Source organism: Aphelocoma coerulescens, chromosome 1 (genome assembly GCF_041296385.1).
Source record: "Aphelocoma coerulescens isolate FSJ_1873_10779 chromosome 1, UR_Acoe_1.0, whole genome shotgun sequence".
In the NCBI taxonomy this organism is placed as follows: domain Eukaryota; kingdom Metazoa; phylum Chordata; class Aves; order Passeriformes; family Corvidae; genus Aphelocoma; species Aphelocoma coerulescens.
Genome location: NC_091013.1, coordinates 9,075,093 through 9,099,990, shown reverse-complemented (window position 1 = coordinate 9,099,990; position 24,898 = coordinate 9,075,093). Strand labels below are relative to the sequence as shown.

Below are 24,898 nucleotides of genomic sequence, written 5' to 3'. Positions count from 1 at the left end.
GGCATTATTAGTTACATTTTACATATCAGGTACTAAAAACAAAATGGCCAAAGGAGCAAAGTAGATTGACATCCTTAGGGACAAGACTTAATAGCTTTTTAATGCTGAGAAAACAGCTGTCATTAATCTCAATTGTTCAAGAATGTAGCAGAATCAAATGCTTGGCATTAGGAACCCACAAACTCAAAACTACACACATTAAGCCTGTTGTATTGAGAGATTTATGCATTATTGGGAAACCTCTTGTTTAAGAAGTTCAAATCCTTTCCTGAGTGCTATTCAGTTCCTTTAGGATGGTCTCTTCTGTATCCATAATTCCCTCCCAAACACCCTTGTACTTTGCTCTGCTGAGAGTTACTACAATAGTTACCCTACACAGAAAACAAAGACTGATTGTACAGCCTCATTCTCAAAATTATGCTTTTCATATTATGAGGCAAATAATGAGCACCATGGAATTTTAGAACAATTATCAAACAATTAAAAATTACGAAATCTGAATTGTTATTAAAAAAAATCAGGACAAAATATTAATTATGATATGCTGACATTGGTTAAAACAATCAAGAGTTTTGCTATTGTATCATAAGAATAACATTATAAACATGGATGGATGCAAATTGTGTGCAATTAATTTTAGATCTCCCTAGACTCCACATATGTCAAAGAAAGAACTGAGTTTACTGCATTCTATCTATATACTCTTGCCTTGTGGTCAAGAGATTGAGCATTAATTAAGGGAAAAAATCAAATTTTGGTCTCTTCCTTTAAATCTTTGGTTCTAGTAGTGCTAACATAGCTAAAAGTATTCAACAGGTTTTGGAAAATTAAATTTAGGTCTACAAACTTGGTGATAATTCAAAACCATTACTTCCTATTTAGTGAATTTTCATGAGACAAATTAAATGCATAAAGTTGTTCATATGTTGGCATTTTTGAAGGACCTGACCACATATTTAGCACTAAGATACCTTTACAAATAAAAATTTGAGCAGTCTTAAAAACCTGAATCCCCAGTAACTATAGTCCTACTTCCAGAAGAAAGGTTATGCAGAACAAATGAAAGCATTAAATGTAAACAGATTTAATCTGCTAATTTTTAAGGATATTTTACACATTTGAGTTCTAAACAGTACCATGAAAGACTCCTCGTCTGCAGGGAGATATACTCAAAGTGTAAGCAGCAGTGTCCTCTGGGCTGACAGTCAGGTCAGGGTCACCACTCAGCATTGAGAGATTTGAATACACCTGGGGAAGACAATTCACAAAGAGGAAAACTCATCAAAAGCAAGTTACTGTTGCAAGAACACTATCGACACAATATTCACCTGCTTTGAAGAGTAGAATACAAAATATGGTATCAGTAAGTCCTAGATTTTATGCACATGAAAGAATACACACTGTAAGAGAACTGCTGGCATATACAGATCATATCAAACACAAATTTTGAAGTCATTGCCCAACATGATCAAAAGCATATTGCTCAGACCATGGAACTACTTGCATATGCATAGATTTGCACAGTTAGGTCCTTAATATTTTACATACATTTTTGCTAGAAATATAGCAGAGGTTCAGCAGTAGTGATCCATCTAACTGGACAGAGCAAAGCAAAATGTGAAGTGTAATTTTAACATCATTTGCTAGACCTCAAGTGACATTAAACTGTGCTTCTTTACATGGCACATTTTGTACATGGCACGTGTGGTAATTATCTGGGCAATGGAGAGACCACTACAATTTTCACACGCGGATTTTTCAATATTGCAAATTGTAAAGCTCATTGCAAGGATACAGGCTGAGTATTTTTTTACTTGCATCTCATTTCTTTCTCTCTTGTACAGGGTTGTACAGAGGTGTTCTCTGAGCAGCTGCTCGTGGAAGAAGCGTTCAGGTCGGAGGCATTGCTGCGCAGAGCTGGTGAATGCCCACTGGAGCCACGGGTGGGGCAGCAGCAGCAGCCGGGTGTGGGAATGGCTCTGCTCACACCCTCTCCTGCTTTCCTCTGCCACTGGATGAGGCAAACCCCTCCTGAGTGACAGCAGTTTAAACTGGCACTGCAATTTCTGCTCTTGTCTACAGGTGACAGTTTTCCACTGAGGCACGGAGTCCTTTTAAAAAATCTCTTCAGGATATCATGCAGTACTGTAGGATGCTGCCATTTCATATTACGTGAAAAACCAGAATTGTCTCTGTGTTGTTTTGAGTGAAATCACAAGCCAAATTAGAAAAGCTTGACGTTTTTTCCAGCTCATTTATTCTTTTCATTAATGACTACAGCTACCCTGTCAAGCATCCAAGTGGATACCTGCATTCTACAAAGATTTCTTTTGCAACACTAACAGCATTAGATGCACATTCATTTTTTTAAGTAAATAAAGTTTTTTATTATTTTCTGTAGAAAAAAAGCCAATTCTTAAATCATCTTTTCTTCTGATACAGACAATCATTGCCTACAATGCATTCCCTCTCTGGTATTTATGTTAATGTAATCCCTTTTCAGGTGCTTGTTCTTCTAAATCCAGAACTTCTATTCCAAGTAACAGAGAAAAAAACTGTAAAGCAACAATCTTCCTCTTTCCCAATAAATCTGCATTTCAAACTATATATTAGAAGTCCAGCAACCAGAAAGAATAGGAAGAGACTACTTGTCAAGAAGCAAAAAAAGAAAGGCTGAAAAAGAGATGGATGAAAAGACTTGTTGAATTGGTATTTGGAGAAAAAAAATTGAAAAAAAGTCTTTAACTTGTCAACAAAGAGGAAAGCATAGGAAAGTTGGGGCTGCTACACACGGAAGGAAGATGGGGAGGATTCATTTACGTAAACATAACCAATAAATTAGTCAAACTCCTATATTTATGGATTATTCCATTTCAGTTTACAATAAATGTACACAAAAGTAAAGGACAAGTACCTAAAAATACACCTAGGATAACAAAAATGAAAGCACATTATTAGGGACAGAAATAAGATTAGTTAAAATGAGATTTTTATTTAAGGGAAAAGTAACATGGAGACAGAAACAAAAGTAGGATAAATGTGATTAATTGAAACTGGATAAAAAGCAGAAGGGTAGGGTAATACAGTTTCTATCAAAGGCTGGACATACCAGACTAGTTTCTACCAAAAGATGTCAAAGTAAAAGGAACACTACTGCCATGGTTGACTATAAACATGAAATGCCTGTGGATTGCTGATGAGTAAATACGGACTGGAAGTTTGATTCTCAGTCATTCAAGAGAGATTTTGGATACCTTTTCAGAGTAGTGAACTAACAGAAGCTAAATTATTTTTAAATGAATGAGTAAATTTAAATGAGTTCTTAATCTTAAGGAAGTGACTGTACAACCAAATAGGAAAAGGTTGAGTATAAGCAATGAAATAACATCAGTACACACATGGTCACTGTTTCAGTGTTTGATTCCAGATCCTGTCTCAAGAGACATAAGGAATTGTCCCTTCCCTCCCCTGCATCAATTGAATCTTTTGGGATCTGATACTCACTAAAACTTGTACATAACTGATGCTGGCCTCAGTCTGCTATCACCTTTCCTACTGCAGTCATTAAACTCATATTCCTCATGCTGCTTGATATTCCAGGCAAAACAAATATTCACCATCTTATTAACAAACCAGCCCCATTCATTTACCAACCCTATTTGTCTGTACTGTTTAAGTTATTTATACCTTAGCTGATCTTCAAGCAGTGGTCACAACAATACAGTCTCCTATTTCCAACCTCCTAAGAAGGTTTATGGTTGTGACAGGCATCACTCACCAGTTACCTCTCATGTGATCCTTAAATAGAACTTTGTCTTGCTCTAATGGCCATGTGATTTATCAGCTCTGTTACTGAGACTAATTAAATGATCAACCTCAGATGAAAAATGGATACTAAAATTGCATGCCCACACTTGCCCATTCACACAGGCAATTTATCCTAATAGCAGAATTCATACCAAGAATGATTCTCATTTGTTCACAGACATTTGGGATTCTAATATGGCATAATGTTGTGTAACATCTGTCTGCTTAACTGTAGGTCTATTACAAAATAACAACACATCCAGTAATATTCAGAAAGGGAAAAAGTTGGAGAATTTACAAGTACATAAAGGGGAAAGGCCAGCAATTGCAGATTTTTATAACAATAACTTGCTGCAAAGATTTTGTAAGTTTAGAGGAAAGCCTGGAGTGAAGCAACAAAAGAATTTATACACAGTAATCTTTAAGTTAACTTTCTTCTGAATATCAGAGAGAGAGCCATTTCTTATTACAATGCATTTTTATGAGGATTGTATGTAAGAATAGGACAGCATTTTAGTCGCAGATGCAGCATTGAATAACCTTATATCCTATAACAATTTACAACACTGTATTCTCAAAGGTACCTGAATATGCCTAAAAATATCTTCTATGGATCACTATTGTTAGGCAAATATATTTTGAAGGAAGAAAATAGGGCATAAATTGGGGTGCTTTTATCAACAACAACAAAAATAATATTGATTTGCAAGCTACTCAAAATGAGCCAAGATATGGAATTACTTCTTCCAGTTAGTGGGAGAGGCAGTTTGCCAGCTTTTTTCCTAATGTGCAATGAGAGAATGATGAACAGTTACGGGCAGATTAACCAGAACCCACACCAAGGGTGGGGCTGCAGAGATATGTACTTACAAACAGTATTTATGCAGAGAGAAACAGGCAGATCTGCACATACACACTGAGGCACACACAAAATTAAGCAGGCATAAATAACTGCAGTTTCTTGAGATATGTTACATCATTTCACTATCACCCAGGAAACCAGAATTGCAGAATAACGTAATGGACCCAAAATGTAAATTACTATTAATGTTATCATTGTGACCCTGCACAATTGGCTCAAATCAAGCCATCGCCAATAATTTATTTTTAAAATTATAGTATTCTCCAGTGTCTTACACCTCAAGTCATTATTTACACACAGCCAGAAAGTATAAATGGAGTACATGTATAAAATGCTGCAATTTTAACCTAATGTATCAGTCACAGGTTTGAAAACTCATTCTGCAGAACTGTAACATGGCTATTTAACATGAATAGAAATGGAAAGCCAAACTTCAAAATTACAGTAACTTTTTCCAGAGTTGAATAACCAAATAAGCATAACTCCAAAAACTTCAAGGCAAAGTGGTGAATGGATGTAAGAATATAACCAAATATACTTAAATTCCATTGTCTCTCAGTATAACAAAGTTAGACTGTAATATGTTCAAGGTTTCCATTTGAAAATTGTTTCTCAGGTCAATTTGACAATATTGAGAGGTTCTACTTAGCAAAAGTTAATGTGCTTTGACACTAGGCCAGAACTGGGTCCGTGAGAGTCACTGATCAATCTAACAAGAAGATTCTTTCCAAAGCTCTCAAGAATGGCAGTTTTTCCAAAAAAGCCCCCATTACTTCCCCTCATCCACCTTTCAGTGCAAACTCTCCAAATTCCTGAGTTACTAGAAACTCATTTAATTCTTGCAATTACTCTTATTTTGCCACCAGCATGTTACCACACTGAAGCAAAACATCTTTGCATTGCACTGAGTATATTCCCCAAATAATTTCTGCCTGTTCAACTGCAACCTGGAGTTCTACATAATGAAGAGTGCTACATAATCCAGATTTGTTCCCAAGACAGGCCACCTGTCAAGACCACTAACACATTTCAAGGAATAAATCTGACCTAAGACCTTATTATACCCTTAACTGATCTAAAAAATTCACAACTAATCATCAAAAAAACACCTGGCAACAACTACAGTTATTCTTAAATTCTGTAGGCCTTCGTATCATTCCTTATTGCTACAAAGAATGCCTTTTCTTTAGTGAAAAGAACCCCTGTTACAGAAGTTCTGGTAGATAATGTGGAAGCCAAAAGGACTGAAATTGGAAGGACAGATAAAAATTGAAGGATTATGGAATACACACATCCAGTTGTGATTAAAGCATATAAACTTGGTGACCTTGAGCAATCAGGTTACTGCACTTGCACAGAATTTATTCTCAGAAAATCTCAGATACATTACCAAACAAGAGTTAGGCTGAACAGGGAAGCCCCTCATTAAAGGTTTATGGTACATGATTTTATTACTTTGAGGCATTTGTTACAAATACCCAACCTTCATGTCATTGCTGAGGTGACACTGTAAAATCCCAGAACGGAAACATCAAGAATAGAGAGATAAACACCTTGAAGAACAGGGGATTTCTTTTTTTTTTTTTCATTATGTATTTATTCTACAATAGTTTTATAAAATACTAACAGTTTGTATAACCTAATGCCTGCAAGTAATTTAACGGGGCCTAGAGATTCCTCTGGAGAGTTTAATTTAATGACATCTATTTTGAACAGCAATGAGAAAAACAGTTGCACAGTTTTATATTTTTATTGCAAAACCATGCCTTGAAAGAATTAGGCACTTTATAGCTAAAATTTCTAACAAAGGTATCATTACAAGGAGCCATCAACAAATTGGGCAATTATTTATATCTAGTAGACAAAGACTTATATAAATAAACAAGAAAATTGCATAAAAATTTTGTCATGAGACTGAGAGATTGGATTTTCATAGAAATGCTTTACACTTCCTTTTCTGTAGGAGGAATTGAATGTAATTTTACAGACACTAAAATCCATTTACAGTGCAGTCACCTTATATTAATTCATCATCAGAGAAGGATGTGCTCTCTGCATGATATTACATATGCACAAATTCTTTATGGATTTTGTTGTGATTTTTTTTTCATATCCAGGAGTAAGTTAATCACAAGAAAGACTATTTGTTGTAAGATCCCCTAGAACCAACCATGAAGAGCACAGTGCCAGCAGTTCCCTAAGGTTTACACATCAGTCAGTAGAAAAGAATTCATAAAACCGTTCACACTTTTCAAGGGAATTTATGGAAATTATCTTTTTAATCATGGAAATCTTTGTGGGAACTGAAAGTGTTTTGCATAGAAGTTTAAAAGGTAGATTGATGGAGTCATGCACATGACCTCCACTGAATCACAAAGGCACTTCTTCCCAGCTCTAGATTCACACTAATGGTTGCACAGACTATCAAACCACATACACAAACATTATTGCTGCCCCAGACGTAAACCCTCTGTATATGATTGAAAAGAAAAAAAGCATTATTCAGCTGGAAGAGAGCTGTCTTTATGCAGTAAATGCAATGATTATTTCCCTCTTCCTGCTTCCAGACTTAAATTTTATTTTAAATAGTCACTTTTGCAGTAGTACCCTCATTTTGGCTTAGGCTATTAGAAAAATACAGCAAATACGGAGAAACAGAGTAGAATATACACAATGTAATTTTGTTTTTTAATGAAATGAGGGGTCTTGTTAAGTTTATAGTTTAATATATTCAGTTATTAAAATGGAATAGTGAAGCTAAATTTACACCTCAAAGGCAAATTTACCCAAGAATTAGTTCAGCTAAATTACTTATTGCTAAGTATGCATCGTGCAGTAAATTGTTTATGGACGTGCCTGTAAATTATTGTGTTTGTCAGCTACTGGCACATCTCATACCATTCTTGATATAGGTTGAGCTTTATTACTTCAGTAAATGAAATTCTTATGTTTTGGGTTTTTTTTTAATATCATGTATGTCCTAGTTAATCTATGAGAAATTACTTCATATGGTGGATATACTCCAGCAATGCAGGGTGTATGGGGCACATCAACCAACCAATTCAATAATGAAGATATTACTTAGGCAACAAAATTACAAAAGATCCCATCAAAAACATATCCAAAACTATTACTTTTTGGATTATCTTTGCTCTGTCTGCCAAGACTGACAACATTCCCTCTACCTAATCACCAATTTAGCTACTGCACAATACAGAAAACTGTCAGAGATGCTGGATTAAACAGGAGAAGGAGCTATTGGGCTGCCAGCAACTGCCCCCAAGGGAAACACCAACAAAGACAAAACCAGTGCTCTGCTTCACCACAGACTACCCAGATATTACAGTAATCAGGCAGCATGGAATGAACAGCAACAAAATTAGAATCATTTTTTTTTCCTGTTGCCCTTTGTGCTATACACATCTGATTAAATAAAGTTTATTTTGCATTTCTGACAAGGCTGTGGGTCACAGTTCCCTCTAATAGAAGATTTTCTGCATTCTCCTAATAACTACAGATACTTGTGATCATGTTCTGGATTTAGTGATTAAATCCTAATTTACATGCAGACCCTTGTGGAAATAAAAGCAAGCAAATGATCTTTGCTCACTCCAATAGCACAAGACACTACATGACATCTGCTGGAGAGTGCTGGAAGTGATTAATATTGCTGGCTTTGTTCAGGGGACTCCAGGAGTCTTTGTAACCATGCCTTTTCCAGCAATTCCAGCCCACCTTGCTCTAACAACTGTTCTGCAACTGCTTCTGGGCAAGAACCTAGCATAGAGAAAATGCATTATTCACACTGATTAATTTATTATATTCATACAAGCATGAAATAGCAGACCTTACTCTTTATCTCCCAAAGGTCCCAGAGCAAAAAGAGCACACACACTTGGACTGTCACAGAGATAAAAAAAGCACAAAAATCCCCACATCACAAACCAACCAAAACCAGATTTCAGCTCCCAGAGAACACCCTCAAGGAGGTCAAAGTTCAGTCAAACCCAGCTCGCCCTGGAATAGTTACAACTGTCGTAAATTCATTTAATGCAAAATTTCTGAAAAAGACATACAATGAATAATTTTAATATATCCATTTTGATGTTTGTTATTTCTGTGCCTTTCACTTACATTGGCACAAAAAAAAACTGAGTTCACATGAAATGGGAAAGCAGAAAAAATAGTTGTTGCCAAAAACATTCACTTCTTCCAGAGATAAAAGTACAAATATATTAGAAATGCAAATGTATTCACATCTAAAAAACTAAGACTGTTGAAAAGAAAAAAAAAGTGGGCAATGCCAAAAAAATATTTTACTTTGTTTTGGGGGATGATAATGAGTCAAAAAATAGGAATATGAACCTGGACCTTTCTGTGATATACAAAGTTTACTAAATGTAGATTGACCTGTAAAAGTGAAAACCTGGAAAACTGGAGACTAGCAAGAAGACATCCAAGGAAAGATTTTCACATTGGCATTAATTATCATTACTTAATAGAACACTGCTGCTGGTATATACATGATCTCTCTTTATATCATAAGATCAAATCACTCACTTCCATTACCTTTCAATTTGAATAAAGCAGCATTTGGACCTACTGGCACCAAGGCAGAGAATAAAAATCATTCAGTTTGCAAGTCCATGCTAATCAACTAGTCAAATTTTATCTTTCTAGAATGCTCTTTGTTCCGTTTTCAATCCTTCCCCAAAAGAAAAAACTAAATATATATATTATATTATATTATATTATATTATATTATATTATATTATATTATATTATATTATATTATTATATTATATATTTTCATATTCTCACAATTTTTAGCTGAAACTCTCCTGCATTGCTTCAATAGATTGAGCCCTCCTGGCAAACACTGTATGGCCACAATCTCTGGATGTTATCTATTCTAGATTTAAATGCCATAATAGAGTCACAAATATGGATTTTCTTTTACAAGGTGGAAGATGTTGCTGCTCAGGAACTTCTCTGAAGTTGAGAAGAAAAGCAGAATTTCATTTTTATTGCCCTAATGTACCTTCTGTCTCTGCTGGTATAGGACATGGGATTCAACATATAGGTACACAGGGTGAGGAACGCTACAGAAATACTTTTACCACTTTCAGATTAAACATACAGACAAGATAAATAGTAGAAAAAAATGCTATTACAGTACTACAACAGTGTTTTTAAATAGGAAAATGTGTTGGTGTAAATACAGTTATAAAATATAGTTAATGGAACATATGAAAAATAATGATTATATTTAATAGTAAAAATATGTTCTTGAGCAAGGAAATTAACAAAACTGTATTTCCTAAGAATTTGGGTTAACCTCCCCAGTGACCCATTGCCTTTCAACAACTCCAGTGATTACCTCTGAATTCTCTCTTCTATCAGCAAACACACAAAGTATTGCCAACTTCCTCCAACATTGCTGAAACAACAGCTGGGCAAGAGACAGTAATTGGGATAATGGGCCAGGCCACTGGGCCATGAGAAATTCATGTATAGTGAGCTCATCTGCAATCCTTCCCTTAGTAGGATAATAGTTTTTGTCCTTTTCATGTAATATTCAGTAGGTTATGAAGCTTTTAGGAACACAGTAATTCTCAGGCCCCCTTCTCTGATTTCAAAACTGATGGAGTTGGCCACTGGTTTCAAAACACTGGAGGAGGAAAGAGCAACAAAAGAACAGAGAACAATTGCAGAAGTGTTGTCCCCTTGGAAACCAGACTAAAACACAAAGAAATCTTTTTTTTTTCCATCAAACATACAGTAAAATCACATATTATCACACAGATTTCCTGACTATAAACATATCCATTTACTATATAGAAAATTTTCTCACGGATACATGAATTTTATTAGTGTAACTGCAATTACAGTAGTTGTTGCTACTGTAATACATAATGTATAGGTCCTTCTACAGAAAAAATATTTATCACATTATTGCAAAAAAATTACCTTGTATTTTAACATCTTCTTGGTATAATTGTGCACCCATAAGATTTTATGAGAGACCTTTCCCACTTGGCACTCTATCACAATACAATCCTGAAGCAGAGGTTTCTTCCCTATTCCCTTAAGACTAAAGATGTTCTGAGTTCCAGCTGTAAGATTTCTCAGAATAAGCCTTCCCTGTGACAAAGAAAGGAGAAAAAAAAGTTTCATTACTGTAAAAGTCCCCTCTTGCTGCCAAAGCAACAATCTAGGTGAGAAAGCATGCTGACAAGAAAGTGCTCCTATTGACCTTTATAGTTCTTAAGTAAACTCCATTGCTAAACAAAGAAAACCAGAGAAACAAAATCTTTTATTTTAAATTTTTCTAAACTATTAAATTCAACATCAAAAAGTTTTCATATTTCTAGGTTTTACACTTCTTGGCTTCTTCTTGAAAAATAAACATCCAAGAACATATGTTCTCATGCCTCCTTGTCTCTCATATAATATTTAACTTTGCTCATTGTTTCCACCTGCCCTTCACCTGTCTTATGAGCACAGTGTTGAGCCTGGAGAAAGGGAGACTCAAAAGAACCACACTGCTCTCTACAAATACCTGAGAGGAGGTGGTGGTGAGGTGGGGATGGGTCTCTTCTCTAAGTCTCAAGTGAAAGGTTGAAAAGAAATGGCCTTAAGCTGTGTCAGGGGAGGTTCAGATTAGATATTAGAAAGAGGTTTTTACTGAAAGAGTGGTTAGACATTGGAATAATTCCCCAGGGAAGGTGGTGGAGTCACCTTCTCAAGAAGCACCTGGATGTGGCACTTGGGATATGGTGTAGGGGTGATTATGGTGATGGGTTGACAGCTGGCCTAGATAACCTTGGAGGTTTCTTCCAACCTGGATGATTTTGTGATTCAGCTAAAATGTTCTTCCTAATCCTTTGTCATCAAAGGATCCAGGGCTTTTGGCTTTTAATAATTTTATAATACTGGAATCTTAAACTGAATCATATAAAGAACTTTTTTTTTTTTTTTGTCTTTCACAGTTCACATATTTTAACAGAAACTTGCAGTCAAAATCTCTCAGCTGGGACAGAGACAAAACCACAAATACAGCTTCTTGCTGAAGGTGTCATAGCCTTTGCTCTGCTCTTCATTTTAGCATTTGGAATAGTGATTACTCTGATGCCAAAAGCAGCTGTGAAATGGTGGCTTAACTTGCAACAGAAATTATTTTACTAAATAAAGTACTCATCACATAAATTAATTTGTGATGTAGGCATGCAATGAGAAATACTCAATGTTAGTACTTAATTACTTAGGTAAGAAAATACAATTTAACATAAGTATTTAAATTCAGAATAACAATGTATATTTTTGTGATAAAAGTTCAGAATCTTTACAGAATAACTGTAGGATTGAAGGACTTGGTAGAAACAAATAGAATTGAAGGATTTAATAGAAAATTAAATAAAGAAGACATGAGAATATGTGGTGGGGAAATCTATCATACCTAATCTTAAGATTTACAAAGTTAGTTAATTTGTGGTTTTATTTCAGATAGTAGGAAATCTTACCATCTCTTTCTCTCAAGCAGATGCTTTAATATTATCAACTGTCTACACACTTCCATAATTTGGATACTTGTGATAATTTTCTTGGTAGAAGCATCCTTTTTAAATATTGAAACTAATTTCTCTCTTACCATTATCATACATTCGGCCACCGGCTTGAATGTGAGAGGATACTGAGCTGTTTCACCTCCAGGCACATTTATTACAGGAGGGCCATAAAAACACTGTCCTTCCAAAACTGCTTCAAACCTCCAGTCCTGAGTGGACATGTTACTCTGAAGGAAAATCAAAGATGTAAATTAGATTATGCATTTAAATTTTTTACTGTGCATTTCAGCTTTCACTTGCAGCTATCACCACATCAGAGCACAGTACTCATTTGCTTCAAGTACTGGCTCAGAGTGCCTTTGGGGAGAATAAAAGCAGTGTATTTTAAAAATTAAATAAGCTAATAATAAATCTGTTATTCCTGGCAGCCAGAGGTACAGAACCCCTACTTTCAGTAGCAATACTGTCAGCAGGAATACTCATTAGAAGAATATGAGCATGATCTAGCTAATTGTCAAGATGGAATTTATAAGTATCATCATAAACATTTACAAGTATCTTTATGGTGCTGTTTAATGCTTGCCAAAATTCTGTTCCTATTCCATCTGTAGAAAATCTTAGTGTACCTCTTTGAAGTGCTGATGAGGTGTGCTGGCATATATTGCCTCATTTGGCCACTGACAATGTTACAGGATCAGTCTTGCTTATGAACTGAGAACTCAATCTCCAAAGGAGAATTTACAGTCCTGTGTTCTCAAAATCTGGTCTTTCAAGAGACTGAACTGCTTTAAAGAAGGCCTGTCCTGATCAATATGAGCATGAGCTTATTTAAGAAACATGTCTATTGTGCATCCAGATGTATCACAAGACTGCTTGATTATGGTAAAAAGTGAGATATTTCATAATACATGCTTAGGGGGTGCCTAAAAATAATAAAAGTAACATAATTAACATAATGCTATTCAGCCCCCTACTGTTTGAAAGAACCAGATGACCAAACATCCAGTTCGGGGGTAAAAAAAAAAAAAAAAAAATTAAAACTCATCTGAAAGATAAAATAAACTGTCACTCATGAACTAATACATGCCTTGTCAAATAGAGATTCATCTGATCTAAGAAAAGAGAAAGTAATCTTTTGACCTACAATGGTCTTCATCCATGGAAAATTGTATATAAACATCAGAGATAAAGAATGGATTTGAGGGAATAGAGATGATACTTCAGTCTTTGTTTCTTTCTAAGAAAGTCTCAGAAACAAAGAATCTGTGGTCAGCAGAGCTAACCCAGAGCTACCCACACCTGCAGTATCATCTATCTAAGGTTTGATTAATATGTATGATTAATGCTTCACTGTTTGGTGTTAAGAGGTAAATTTCCCAGTAGTTGAGCACATATGCCTGCTTGGAATGTTGAGACTTAATGTAGTGCCTCAGTTTTACAAAAAACTTTGATCACCATGTCTCCAATTCTCTAATAACAATGACATCATCTCTGGTAGAAAACACAAAAGGAAAAATTATTTGACTGATGTCCTCATGCCAAGGATAAAATGAAAGGGGAAAAAAAGACAAAAAAAGTTGATTTTTATTATCATCCTTTTTTTTCTCCACAGTATCAGGAAAAACTTTATCCTTTTGAAAACCAGCTTGGGCAGCTTTAAAATTGGCAGGTCATCACTCTCTGCTAATATAACATTTTAAAAGTTGGGATAAAGGAAAAACATCATCAGGATTGGTCTAGGTTCTAGAGGAGGACAATGAAAATTTGGGTGCTTAAGTTGTTGTATTTTCAGTGATTTCTACTAAAATTGGTATCAGATGTTTCCTTTATCCACAGTAGAGATGATTACATCAATATGTAGCACAAGTATTTCTTCTTAATCTCTAACACAAAATCTTGCCATCTGGAGAAAAGTAGTTGACAAACATGGTCACTTTGAAATTCCTTTGTAACAAATCCTTCTAACACAGCATGAATTTCCTAAAAGTATCTTCTAAAGAAAGATATTAAAGTCAACTGTAAACATTAGAAAATTAAAAGAAAATATTTGTTAAATTCCACTCCTTTATACTTGATCATTGCTAGTTTTAATTAATCAATCATCTAATTCCTACAGGATCTCTGCTTAATGCAAAATCTTATCCAAAGCCTGTCAAGTCAATTAATTTAAACACAATTAATGCTAAAGGAGTCAGAATCTCCTCACTGTATTGTAGGTGGTTCAACCCAAAATACAGAATAATTGAATTGGACCTATACCTGGAGAGTCTGAAAGGCAGAGATGGAACGGTTACATTCATCTCATGCTTGAGAAAATTATGGAAACCCCAAAAGAAACTAATCACAGATCTCAGATTCAGCTGGGTTCTTATTCTGCTTCTGTGACTGATTCACTGCCTGGCTTTAAGCAAACCAGCTGACCATTTAATTTGCTCCATTTATAAAGTGTTCCACCTAACACACGTTATGACTGTTTGCTTGTGTCTGTAAAAAGTGCTTTGAGCAATAAATATTCAGTTCAAGAAACTAATTTTAGCAGGTTGAACAACCCCATCTTCAGTTCCAAAATGAGCATGTCTTTTTCCATAGAATATTTTTAAAAAATTTAAATGACAAATAAAATAGTTCTAACAACATAAAAATATGGAAAAACTTTTGATAGATGGAGAAGCTCCAACTAGAATGAGTGTATATAGAAATGTAAAGTATTTAACTCCTAAAAAGAGTAATACACATTTCGTATACTGAACATGAAAGAAACCTTGTGAAAAAAATAATGTACAGTTACAAAATTAACCTTAGGATGTAAAAGAACAGGAACAACTTCACACTTTTATATTTGTTTGTCCATCAATGTTTGGTTTTGCAATTTTAGAGCATAACATTTAAATCAGATTTTGTGATCATGTATATGCATTTCATTGAAAGAGAGACACTAACAGAGATACACATTCCCTCTCCCTCACACAGAGTATATGCTCCTTTTGGGGTGCTTCTTACTCCCTTGCTAAGAAAATGTGCAAGACTTTATAAAAGTTTGACTCCCTGCATGACATTTAAAAGCACGTGCTTAGAAACACTCTGAAGAGAAAAATAAATCCATCAGGAGAATGAAGCAAATCTGTTTGCAAGGTGTTTAAACAAGGTAGAAAATGCCCTTACTTTTCTGTTATGTATCAGTTGCTTTTAGGCTAACGTAACATTCAAAAAAATCAGTGTTTAATAAATAAATTATTAATATCTTAAAACATATGTGCAAGAAGATATAGCACTGTAATATGGTTTCCTTTCATTTTCTTTTATTCTTTCTGATGTACTAGTTCCTTGTCTACTCTCCATATTTGGCAGAGCATTCAGTATGGTCTTTCCCCAGATATTCAGTCTTCTTGTTTGAATCTGCCCCCACTCTTCTGACTAAAAAATCTCAGAATAATTTCTCTGTAAATTAACTCACTAGAATTCTTTAGTGGCTCTACAATCAAAAGTACATAGACCAAACTGTAGTGCAGGTTTCAGGAAATATTTAACTGGTTTTATCTCTTAAAGAATCTTTATTCCTTCTGTCACAGCTTAAGATCCTTCCCTATAATTTTTGTGGGATTTTTTGTTTTATTTTAAAGTTCTCTAAAATTTGACCAATAATTCTCTGAAGGAGATAATACTGCACCCATCTTCTCTCTCTCTGGTCTTACTTCTCATGTGTCAAGTATTTAATATACAAAATAAACATGATAAAACTATATATGATATACTGCCTATGCTTACCACATTTTTTTAACTCTATGTAAGCTTGTTCTACTATTTTATTCCTCAGCATCTCTCCTTTTTTGTCTTCAGAAATAGTGTATTTTTTCCCTAGATTAAATAACTACTTTTTCACTTTCATTGTGATAACATTATTAAATATTAGACTAACAATTGTCTGAAGAGAAACATCAGAATTAAGCCCATCAAACTAATAATTAACTTGAAGTAAATTATTTTCCTTTATATTATCTACAACATGAACTTTGAGAAATAATACTCAAGTCAGTATTTACATGCATTTCTGCATTTCAGGACTGTAAATTTTAACAGTATTGATCCGAAATCTCATTTTTTAAAATCCTGAATCTTAGTTTAGTTACCAGTAGTAGAGTGAACTTACAATTGGAATTTCCTGAGTCACCATCTGGTAAGCTGGAGTTAGAAATTCAAGCTCTGCATCAGCCTGTTCTGCATTCACCACACATTCAATCTCATAGACACGAATATCACAGGAGGACTTCAGAAGAATCTGACAGTGGTAGCAGCCAGCATAGTTAGGAGTGAATTTTATAGGAAACTCAACTGTATCACTTCCACCTAAAAAAAAGCCCCAAAAAATTGTGGTGATGTAAAAATTTCAGAAACATTGAATTCACAAGCAGAACCTGAAGAGGTGTCCAATAAACTGTAGGAGAGTCTTCCCAGCAGTATGTGCAAAAATTTCAAAGAAACAATGGAATTTTAGGAGTGTTACCATATAAGTTAGTTTCCTAAAAAATGGTATATTGAAGCATGTAAGCAATATTTTATATTGATTTTAGTAGTGCACAGAGACATGTATTTTAAAAGAGCTCTTAAATCTAGTAGAAGAGTTTAGCATATATGAATTTCTGTAAATACTTTTTAAACTAAACAAGCTACTACACTTTTTTCAACAGCTACCATTAGAAATCAGTGGTATTACAGTATATTTGGCTGAGTATCCCCAGCAATTACTGAAATTCTGATAAATGTAGTAGTTTTCATGACAACTCTTTAGACTTTTTTCTATGCCAAAATTTGGACTGAAAGTCTGAGTTGCCAAAATTGACAGGGGTGTCCAGGGTGAAACAAATTCATGCAAAGTCCCATTTTCCCAATCCACAGCACACAGGAAAAACTCCCCACAGTAATCTCTGGAGCAAGGAAGAAGCAATAGAAAAGCTGTCCATCTTTCCACAGAGCCAGGTCTAACAGATCTGCTGCAAAGACTTCCTCCTCTTTTCTTCTTACAGAAAAGAACAGAGTCTTCCACAATAATTTAAGGCCCTCAGTAGCCCTTGCAGGACACATTCCAAAGGAAAAAGGAAGGTATGTGAGGAACTCCAGTGATGGCCATAAAGAGTTCCCCACTTCCAAGGGTCTCTAAGACACCTGAAAGACTGCAGCTGTAAAAAACTTCACTGTTGTTTTATATGAAACAAAGACTGATTCTCTTCACTGTTTTTCAGTGTTAGAAACCAATGCCTAAAGCTGGAAAAAGATAGCAAGGAAAGTCAGAGACAATGACACAGCAGAACCTTACAGATAAAACTCCAAACAATGCAATTCCCTCTGAGGGGGAACACCTGACAAAGTCTTGTGGAATTCTCCCTTTTCACCTTCATTTGGCTTATTTTCTGATGGTATACATGACAACTGGATTCAAACTATTCTTATATCTTCAATGACAACAACTGAATTTTGCAATCAGTCTTCATTTGCAACGCTGTTCATTCTCTTCCACCCAGTGGTGCTCCCCATGCATTCAGGTCTCATCTCTCTGAAAATGAACACCCAACTGAAGTTTTCTTATGGCCTTATGTCATCACTACTTCAGGTTTTCCACAAAAAAAGCTCAAGTTCAAGAGACAAATCACACAGAGTGACATTATTCATCTTTCAATATTACTAGACTATCAGAAAGAATATAAATTGCATCTCAGGTTCAACCCTCTCTGAAATAATTAATTTGTTCTCTTTTAAAGACAAGATTAATGGCCTGGTAATTTTTAAATTATTACTATTTTGTCCTATTTTAGCATTGAATTATTATCCCATGGGCTATCTTCCATAGAAGTGACCTGAGTTTGTCAGTTATGCAAGGACTGAAACTCTTCTCCATTCATTAGTACAGTCCCTGTTCACAAGAATTATTTTAAGATGTTGAAACAAAATATTCACTTCAAATGCAAAGTGCACATTTTAAATACTTGCATTTCAAGTTAATGTTTAAACATGTATTTGAAGAAAGATAGTACAGTGTTCTGAAAGATCTAAAATATTTCTGCATAAGTTTTCCTTTCTTGCACTAGATGGAGATTTTAATTACTAATAACTAGGGTAATTTTTCCCTGAGTTGGGCCCGTATTTGAAATGCACCCTTTCAAGCAGAAATACCTCCCATAGTAAAATTTTAAAAGAAAAACCATGAAAAGTACATTCCATAATTATAAAATGTAGTTTGGCATTACTTTGGTAAAAACCATTTGTTTCTGTCTTGGGGTGACTTTATGATGTGTATCCCATATTGCTGTCCTATGCCCAGAAATTATTTTTTGTGCTTTTTTATGTCTTTATTCTTACCCGAACCTGGTGGGGAAGGGATGGTTGTGACCTGCCTTCTCTTAGAGGACATATTTCTAAATTTGGCCAAACCGGCACAGCTTCTTATACATTTAAAAAATACATTTTACAATAAATCAGTTGAAAATTTAAGTATTATACTCAATTACAATGAATAAAAAGGAAAGCAAGCAAATTCATTATGTTTATTCAACATGATAAGTATCTTTTGCAGTAATACATGGTTTTTCCAAATCGAAATAACTACAGAAATCCCTTGTCTTTGAATTACAGGCGAAGATTGACTTTTTTTCCCTGCAAAATGTTTTTCATGCCAATTTTAAATATCATAAAGTAAACTGGGCTTACAAGTGTTTTCTTCTCTCAGTCTCATAAGACATTTAACAAAGGTTAATCTAGGGATATATTCAAGGGGTTAATGAACATAATCCAGGGGGTCACACCTGGCTTACCTAACAATTTCTGAGACAAAAGTGTTAACAGTATGCCATGGACATCATTTATTTAATTCCCATGTAGCAGGAAGCAGAGCCTGCATCCATCAGAAAGAATGAGGCTGCAAGCACTTCTTCAACAGTGAAAAGTCAGTCAGAGCAATATAGGGCTTTGCTACAGTTTCCATCCCTACACAAGATTTTTATTGTTTGAGAGGGAAACATTCTACGTGAAATAAGATGACAGTTTTATTTTCTAGATTTATATCTGACAAATGCCTACAAACATTCACTCAATCATAGTGGGTTTTGCTGTGAGACAGTTGTCAAAATAGGGGTATTTGCAAAAACTAAAGTTCTGGTGTGCAATGTTACTAGGCATTCCTGGAAAACTAAATTACAGCACACAGGCACTGGTCATGTCCTCTGGCAACTGCCTGACATCTTGTGCCATTTACTTATTGCAAAACACAATCTGATCACCGCCTGGAACTAACAAAGTTCATGTCTTCTGAGTCTTAAAAATCTTATAAATAATCATTTTAGATCTGCCTGAATTCAAAGTAAGTCCTCTAATTGCATTAGCCAAAAAACAGTACCTTTCAAAGAAAAGTAATGACAGATGTTTTGGCATTAAAATGTAAGAAAAAAAATATTCTGTAAGGTAGTAATAATGGTCCTTAGTAATCCCTGTTTAGCCTTATTACAAATTGTGGGTAGATGAAATGAGTAAAAATAGAAATGCTACTCTTCCACACAATCTGTTGGCACAATTTCTGAAGGTAGGAAAGCATGGGCCTTCAGCAGTTAGTCAACTAATTGCACATTATAGTAGCTTTTGTTCAGCAGTGGTGATTTTATGTATTCAGAAGTTCAAAGCTAAATTTCTCACTGAACTTATCTCAGCCTCTGACACTATTCATGGATCACAACAACTCATTAAATCAATGGGAAGACTGAATTTGCTGGTATGGACTCCTAGAAGGTTAAATAAGCAATCATCAAGAAGAGCCCAGACTCTTCTGACTTCTGCTTATATGTCAGGTTTTCAAACCGGTTCAGGGGAATTAGAGCTCATCACTCAACTCTGTAGTCTTGAAAAAGCAGCTACTCTTTTAAATCCCTTATTGAGTGCTGATAAGTTTTGAAATTTTTGCTATCGCTGTGTATGTTCATTTGATGATTTTCTTTCACTTTGTCTTAATAAAACAGATTTCTAGAAGAGTTTCTAAAAAACCTGCTGACTGGTTATTCATTCCTTTTTTCCATTTAAATACAGTATACCATTACACAGCTAAACAGTTAAATATACTTAACCAGAGAATGAAGATCTACTGGGAAAAAAGAATGAAAGCAAGTTTTCCTCAACTGATCTAAAAATGAAAATGGGAGACACATTTTTTCTATGTCTTGTTATGAATACTCAGCAGCCCTGTTTGTGTTTCATTCAGAAGCCAATGAGGAGCTGTGTGGCACTACAATAAATTATTTTTAGGGGGTTGGTTGTTTAATAATCATTGTCCCTAATATTTATGAAAGATATTCATAGCCACTTTAGAAACAAGTAGTCACTACACCAATGGGCAATGCTGCCAAGTAAAAAGTTTACTTAATACAGCTTTAAAAACCATGACACGAAGGTGTTTTCTTAAGCCATTTGATGAATAGCCCCTGCTGAAAGGGACTACCCAAATTATAAGGAATTACACTGATAAAATAGAGTAATAATCCAAAAACTCTTGATCTAAAACCACAAGAAAGTCAGAGCTGAGGTCACTCTAAAACATACACTCAGAATTTACAAAAAAATTTTAAAACTGATTCTTTGTGACTGGAAGACTAAACAAAATTTCCTACAAACAAGGAAGAGAGCTCAGAACTATTACAAAGACTGTGCTGAACGCTTAAGGAAAATTACATGGAGAGAGAATCAAAACCAAGTCTTTGATATTACTTACTGCAAAATAGTAAGTTAATGCAAAATTAGTAACAAAGGCTTACAGTGATATAATAAGAGCCAGACAGAGACTTCTGTGGTGTAGTTCCTTTCTTTTTACAATCTAGATTTCTCTGAGGAAAGAAATTTTCTTTTTTAACAAAAGAGAGAAAAGTAAACCAGTAGTTGCTTCAACAGAAGGCACAAAGTCAAAATAATCTGAATAAATTAACTATAGGAACAATTATTGAGAAAGTAGAAAAAATCTAATAACTCTTGATAGTTGTGTAGAACAAGATTTTTCATCATTCACTGGGGAGGAAAGGAAAAAGAAAGAAAAACATGAGAACTCTTCTTGGATATTCTTTGCAAGTATAACAATAGGGAGACAACATTGTCAAATCCTGTAAGAAGAGGCAACAGAGAATTCTAATATTAGCATTTGATATTGAATCTAAATTAGATAGCAAAATGGAACAACATTTTTTCATTTAAAATGAACTGTGAGCTTTTATTTATTTATGGATAATTTTTATGTGAAATAGTACAACCTAGCCATCCAAAAAAAAATGGGTTTAGTTTTATATTCACACCTAGGTTTTTCCATGTTTATTTTTATAAACTAGGAGAAAACCTAAACCATATGGCATGACAAAAAGCATTCCCCATGCATGCTTGCCTTAGAAAAGTTCAATAATGGATGTGATAATAAAATACAGTAAGTTCTTATGGACACACTTGCTTAAGTGCATATCCATTTGAAAATTAAAATCTACCATTACTGTATAGAACTGCACAAATCTATCATTACTGATGGAATATATTTGTGCATTCATCATTTCATGACCAGAGCTTTTGGGATTTGGTTATTATTTAAAGGTATAAAATAAGGTATTGATATGCTGGTACTGATGTGTGCTGATGTTTAGAACAGCATTTGCTATCAATCACTTACTCCCATATATTTTCTTTCCTTTAGAAAACTTCTAGTCCAAGGGTATTGCTATCAGGTTTCCTACTAATAGTACAAGTGGCAATCTAAAGTCATTTCAAGACAGGAGATTGCAAACAAAATAAAAACAGTCTGAAAAAAAGAAAACCAGATAAACAGGAAGCCCTTCTTATAAAGTACCGGGATGCTTTAGTATCGATGAACTGTCACAGGCAGCTCTGTGAGGTGCTCTGTCTCAGGAACTTTTATCTTTCCATTACTCAAAGTAATTGTCAGTGTCATGTTACAATATATAAAGCCATAGCCTATTCCAGAAAATTCCAGGATTTCCTAATTTTGGGATAAATCCTTATTTAATACCAAAACACATATTACTGGATGTTTCTCTTAGCATTAGAATTTCACCAAATAATTCTTATATTAACCTCTAACTTGACAACTGGAGCAAAACTGTGTGTCTTAGAAAAGCTTCCACTTTCTTTTTCAAAAGACTGAGTGGTAGAAAGATTTTTATTCCTCTTGAGTTCGTTGGTATTTAATAAGTCTCTCATTCACATAATTTTACAGGTATCATAAATTGTTTCATTAGAAATCTCTGTCTTAGGTAGAAAGTGCTGTGCTTTCTGCATAAAGCACTTAACACTCTTTACAGTCAGACACATTTTCCTTTTTTAAATAATTACAGGTAACCTGAAAGGAACCTCTTTCCCTCAGGGATCATGGAGACATCAAAGTATTCAGTTTTCAAGACCTCGAAAATTACTGTAGAACTTGGCTGAACCCTTCCTCATTTGCAACCTTCTGTCTAAAGAGCAGAACAAGAACTGGATTTACTTTTCCAGTATTATGTTCTCCTTCGTAATACAATAATAGCACTTTTCAACACCTGCACTGTATTTTTTCAGTTATGCATTCAAGGATCCTGGCTTTTCAAAATTTTACAGCAAATCCTTTGATGAAAGAACAAGGGGGCTGATGTCAGAAAAACACAGAGTGGGAAGTAAGGCTGACAGCTTTAGTTCACACTGTGATAGGTACTCTGCTGCTTTGCAGATTTCTCAAACATTTTGGGAGACATCACTGCAAAACAAAGCCCTTCCTCCCCTTTCTACTTATGTTATTTCATCTTTCATACATAACATTATTTAGTATAAAATCCATGTTGTTCAAATAAACCCAACTGGCTAGGAATTTGTTCTGCTTAGTTAAAACTTGGTTAAAGCTGATCTTTCATTAATTGCTGAAAAGACAAATAACACTAACTTTTGTACTGGTTTTCACCTACTCCAAACTCCACAGCCATTTCCTTGTTTCCCAGCCATAGTTTGTTCTGCTGGACAGGACCAGCATACATACAGCAGAAAAAATGCTTATAAAATCTATTCAACAGAGATAATATAATAGCTCTGACTCACCAAACATGGTTTTTACCTGCAGGAAGAGAATGCTCATTTGTACAGATACAGTTTGTAAAATACGAGTGCATGGCAGGAAATGTTAAATAATTGTAGGGATTATTGACATATATATGCATTCCAAAGTCAGTGACTCTGGCAAGTACAATTACAACTCAAGTTACAACTCTGAGCCATAAAACCACTCTATTCAAAATTTCTTGTGTTTTTGCCTTTAGAAGGAACTTGTTAGTTTGGTGAAGCACGGAGCTGGTTTTGGATGCTACTTCTCTGTTGCTAAAATCCAGAGCCATTATTTTAATTCCACTGGACATTTTATCCCTTTCATTCTTTCATAACACACCTCAAAGCAAAAGGAGACATATTTCAATGTTGCAACATTTTTCAATTATGCCTTACATGACTTTCTAAATGTTCAATCTACCATTCTTTTGTTTGCAAAGCATTGCAGCTTTACTGTCAATTACATTTCTCTTGAGCTATATGTGAGAATTGAATTATTTCCGAGGCTATTTCTGATGATACAGGGAAACTAAAGCTCTTCCAGATCCTATTTGAGACAAAGGTGAACAACCACCATGGTGTGTGACACGATCTCCTTCCACACCAACTGGTTTAGCATGCAGATGCTGTTCCACATATACTATTACATTTGGTTGCACTAAAATTCATAGTTTATAACTATGTAACAGTCCCAACTAACTTCTTTTACAAAATCTGTGCCATTTCTAACTCAACCAAGTCTTTGTATAATCTTCCAAATTACTGAAATGCAATTAATATTGTGCAATAACTACTGGTTCCTAAGGACTCCCTTTCTGATGACTCTCCAATAATGAATTAACAACATTTACTAAAGGTTTTCAATCAGGGAAATGTATTATTTTAGATCTATGCAAGTATGCAGTATGGGTTTTGATAAAGATATCACACTTGAAGTAACGCAAACATATTGTAGTCTTTTTATCTATTTGATCTGTAATACTACCAAAAATGTAATAAGGTCATTTAACAAGATCTATTTTACAAGAAAATGTTTTGAGTGGCATTGATTTTTACCTTCTAATTCCCTGTTGGCAGAGTTCTTAAAATATTGGTTGCACACCTCCTGCTACTGCAATCTAAGAAATTCTGATTCAACAATTGATTTTAGTCAGCTTGCTTCCACCTTTGTTTTTCTTCACAAATCTAAGAACTGTCAGAGAACCAGCTACTCCCACCCTGAGGGAAGCTACCACTGTGGCTAAAATACTGCTGCTTTCTCAGACAATGATGTCAACATTTTCAGATGAGACCAATGGTTTGCCTCTGTCCACAGGAACACCAGCTGGGGAATTCTGTCCCAATATTAGCCTTTCTAAGAGCCTGTAAATGCTCCTGTGTTTCCTCATTAGAACAGTGAATACACTGAATCAGCTGGCACTGTCTTTCTACTGAACACATCTTTGTTTTCATGCTATCAGCTGGTTAGCTCAGCTTCCCTTTCTGGATGTTCTTTACCTCACGCCCTCTCTGAATTCACTAAAAAAGCATCATTTTGACATTTCTACTTCCTTATGTAACTATTAACCAT

The 24,898-nt window shown here is 34.8% G+C and overlaps 1 protein-coding gene across 1 annotated transcript in view; it reads right to left on the bottom strand.

Moving 5' to 3' along the window:
- CFAP47 (cilia and flagella associated protein 47) overlaps positions 1 to 24,898 on the bottom strand; it is a 277,703-nt gene that overhangs the window by 132,416 nt on the left and 120,389 nt on the right. Inside the window, exons 46-49 of the mRNA XM_069031242.1 lie at positions 16,385 to 16,581; positions 12,321 to 12,464; positions 10,640 to 10,813; positions 1,137 to 1,248 (exon numbers count right to left, since the gene is read on the bottom strand). Coding sequence (XP_068887343.1) covers positions 1,137 to 1,248; positions 10,640 to 10,813; positions 12,321 to 12,464; positions 16,385 to 16,581 — 627 coding nt within the window. The remainder of the gene's footprint in view (positions 1 to 1,136; positions 1,249 to 10,639; positions 10,814 to 12,320; positions 12,465 to 16,384; positions 16,582 to 24,898) is intronic.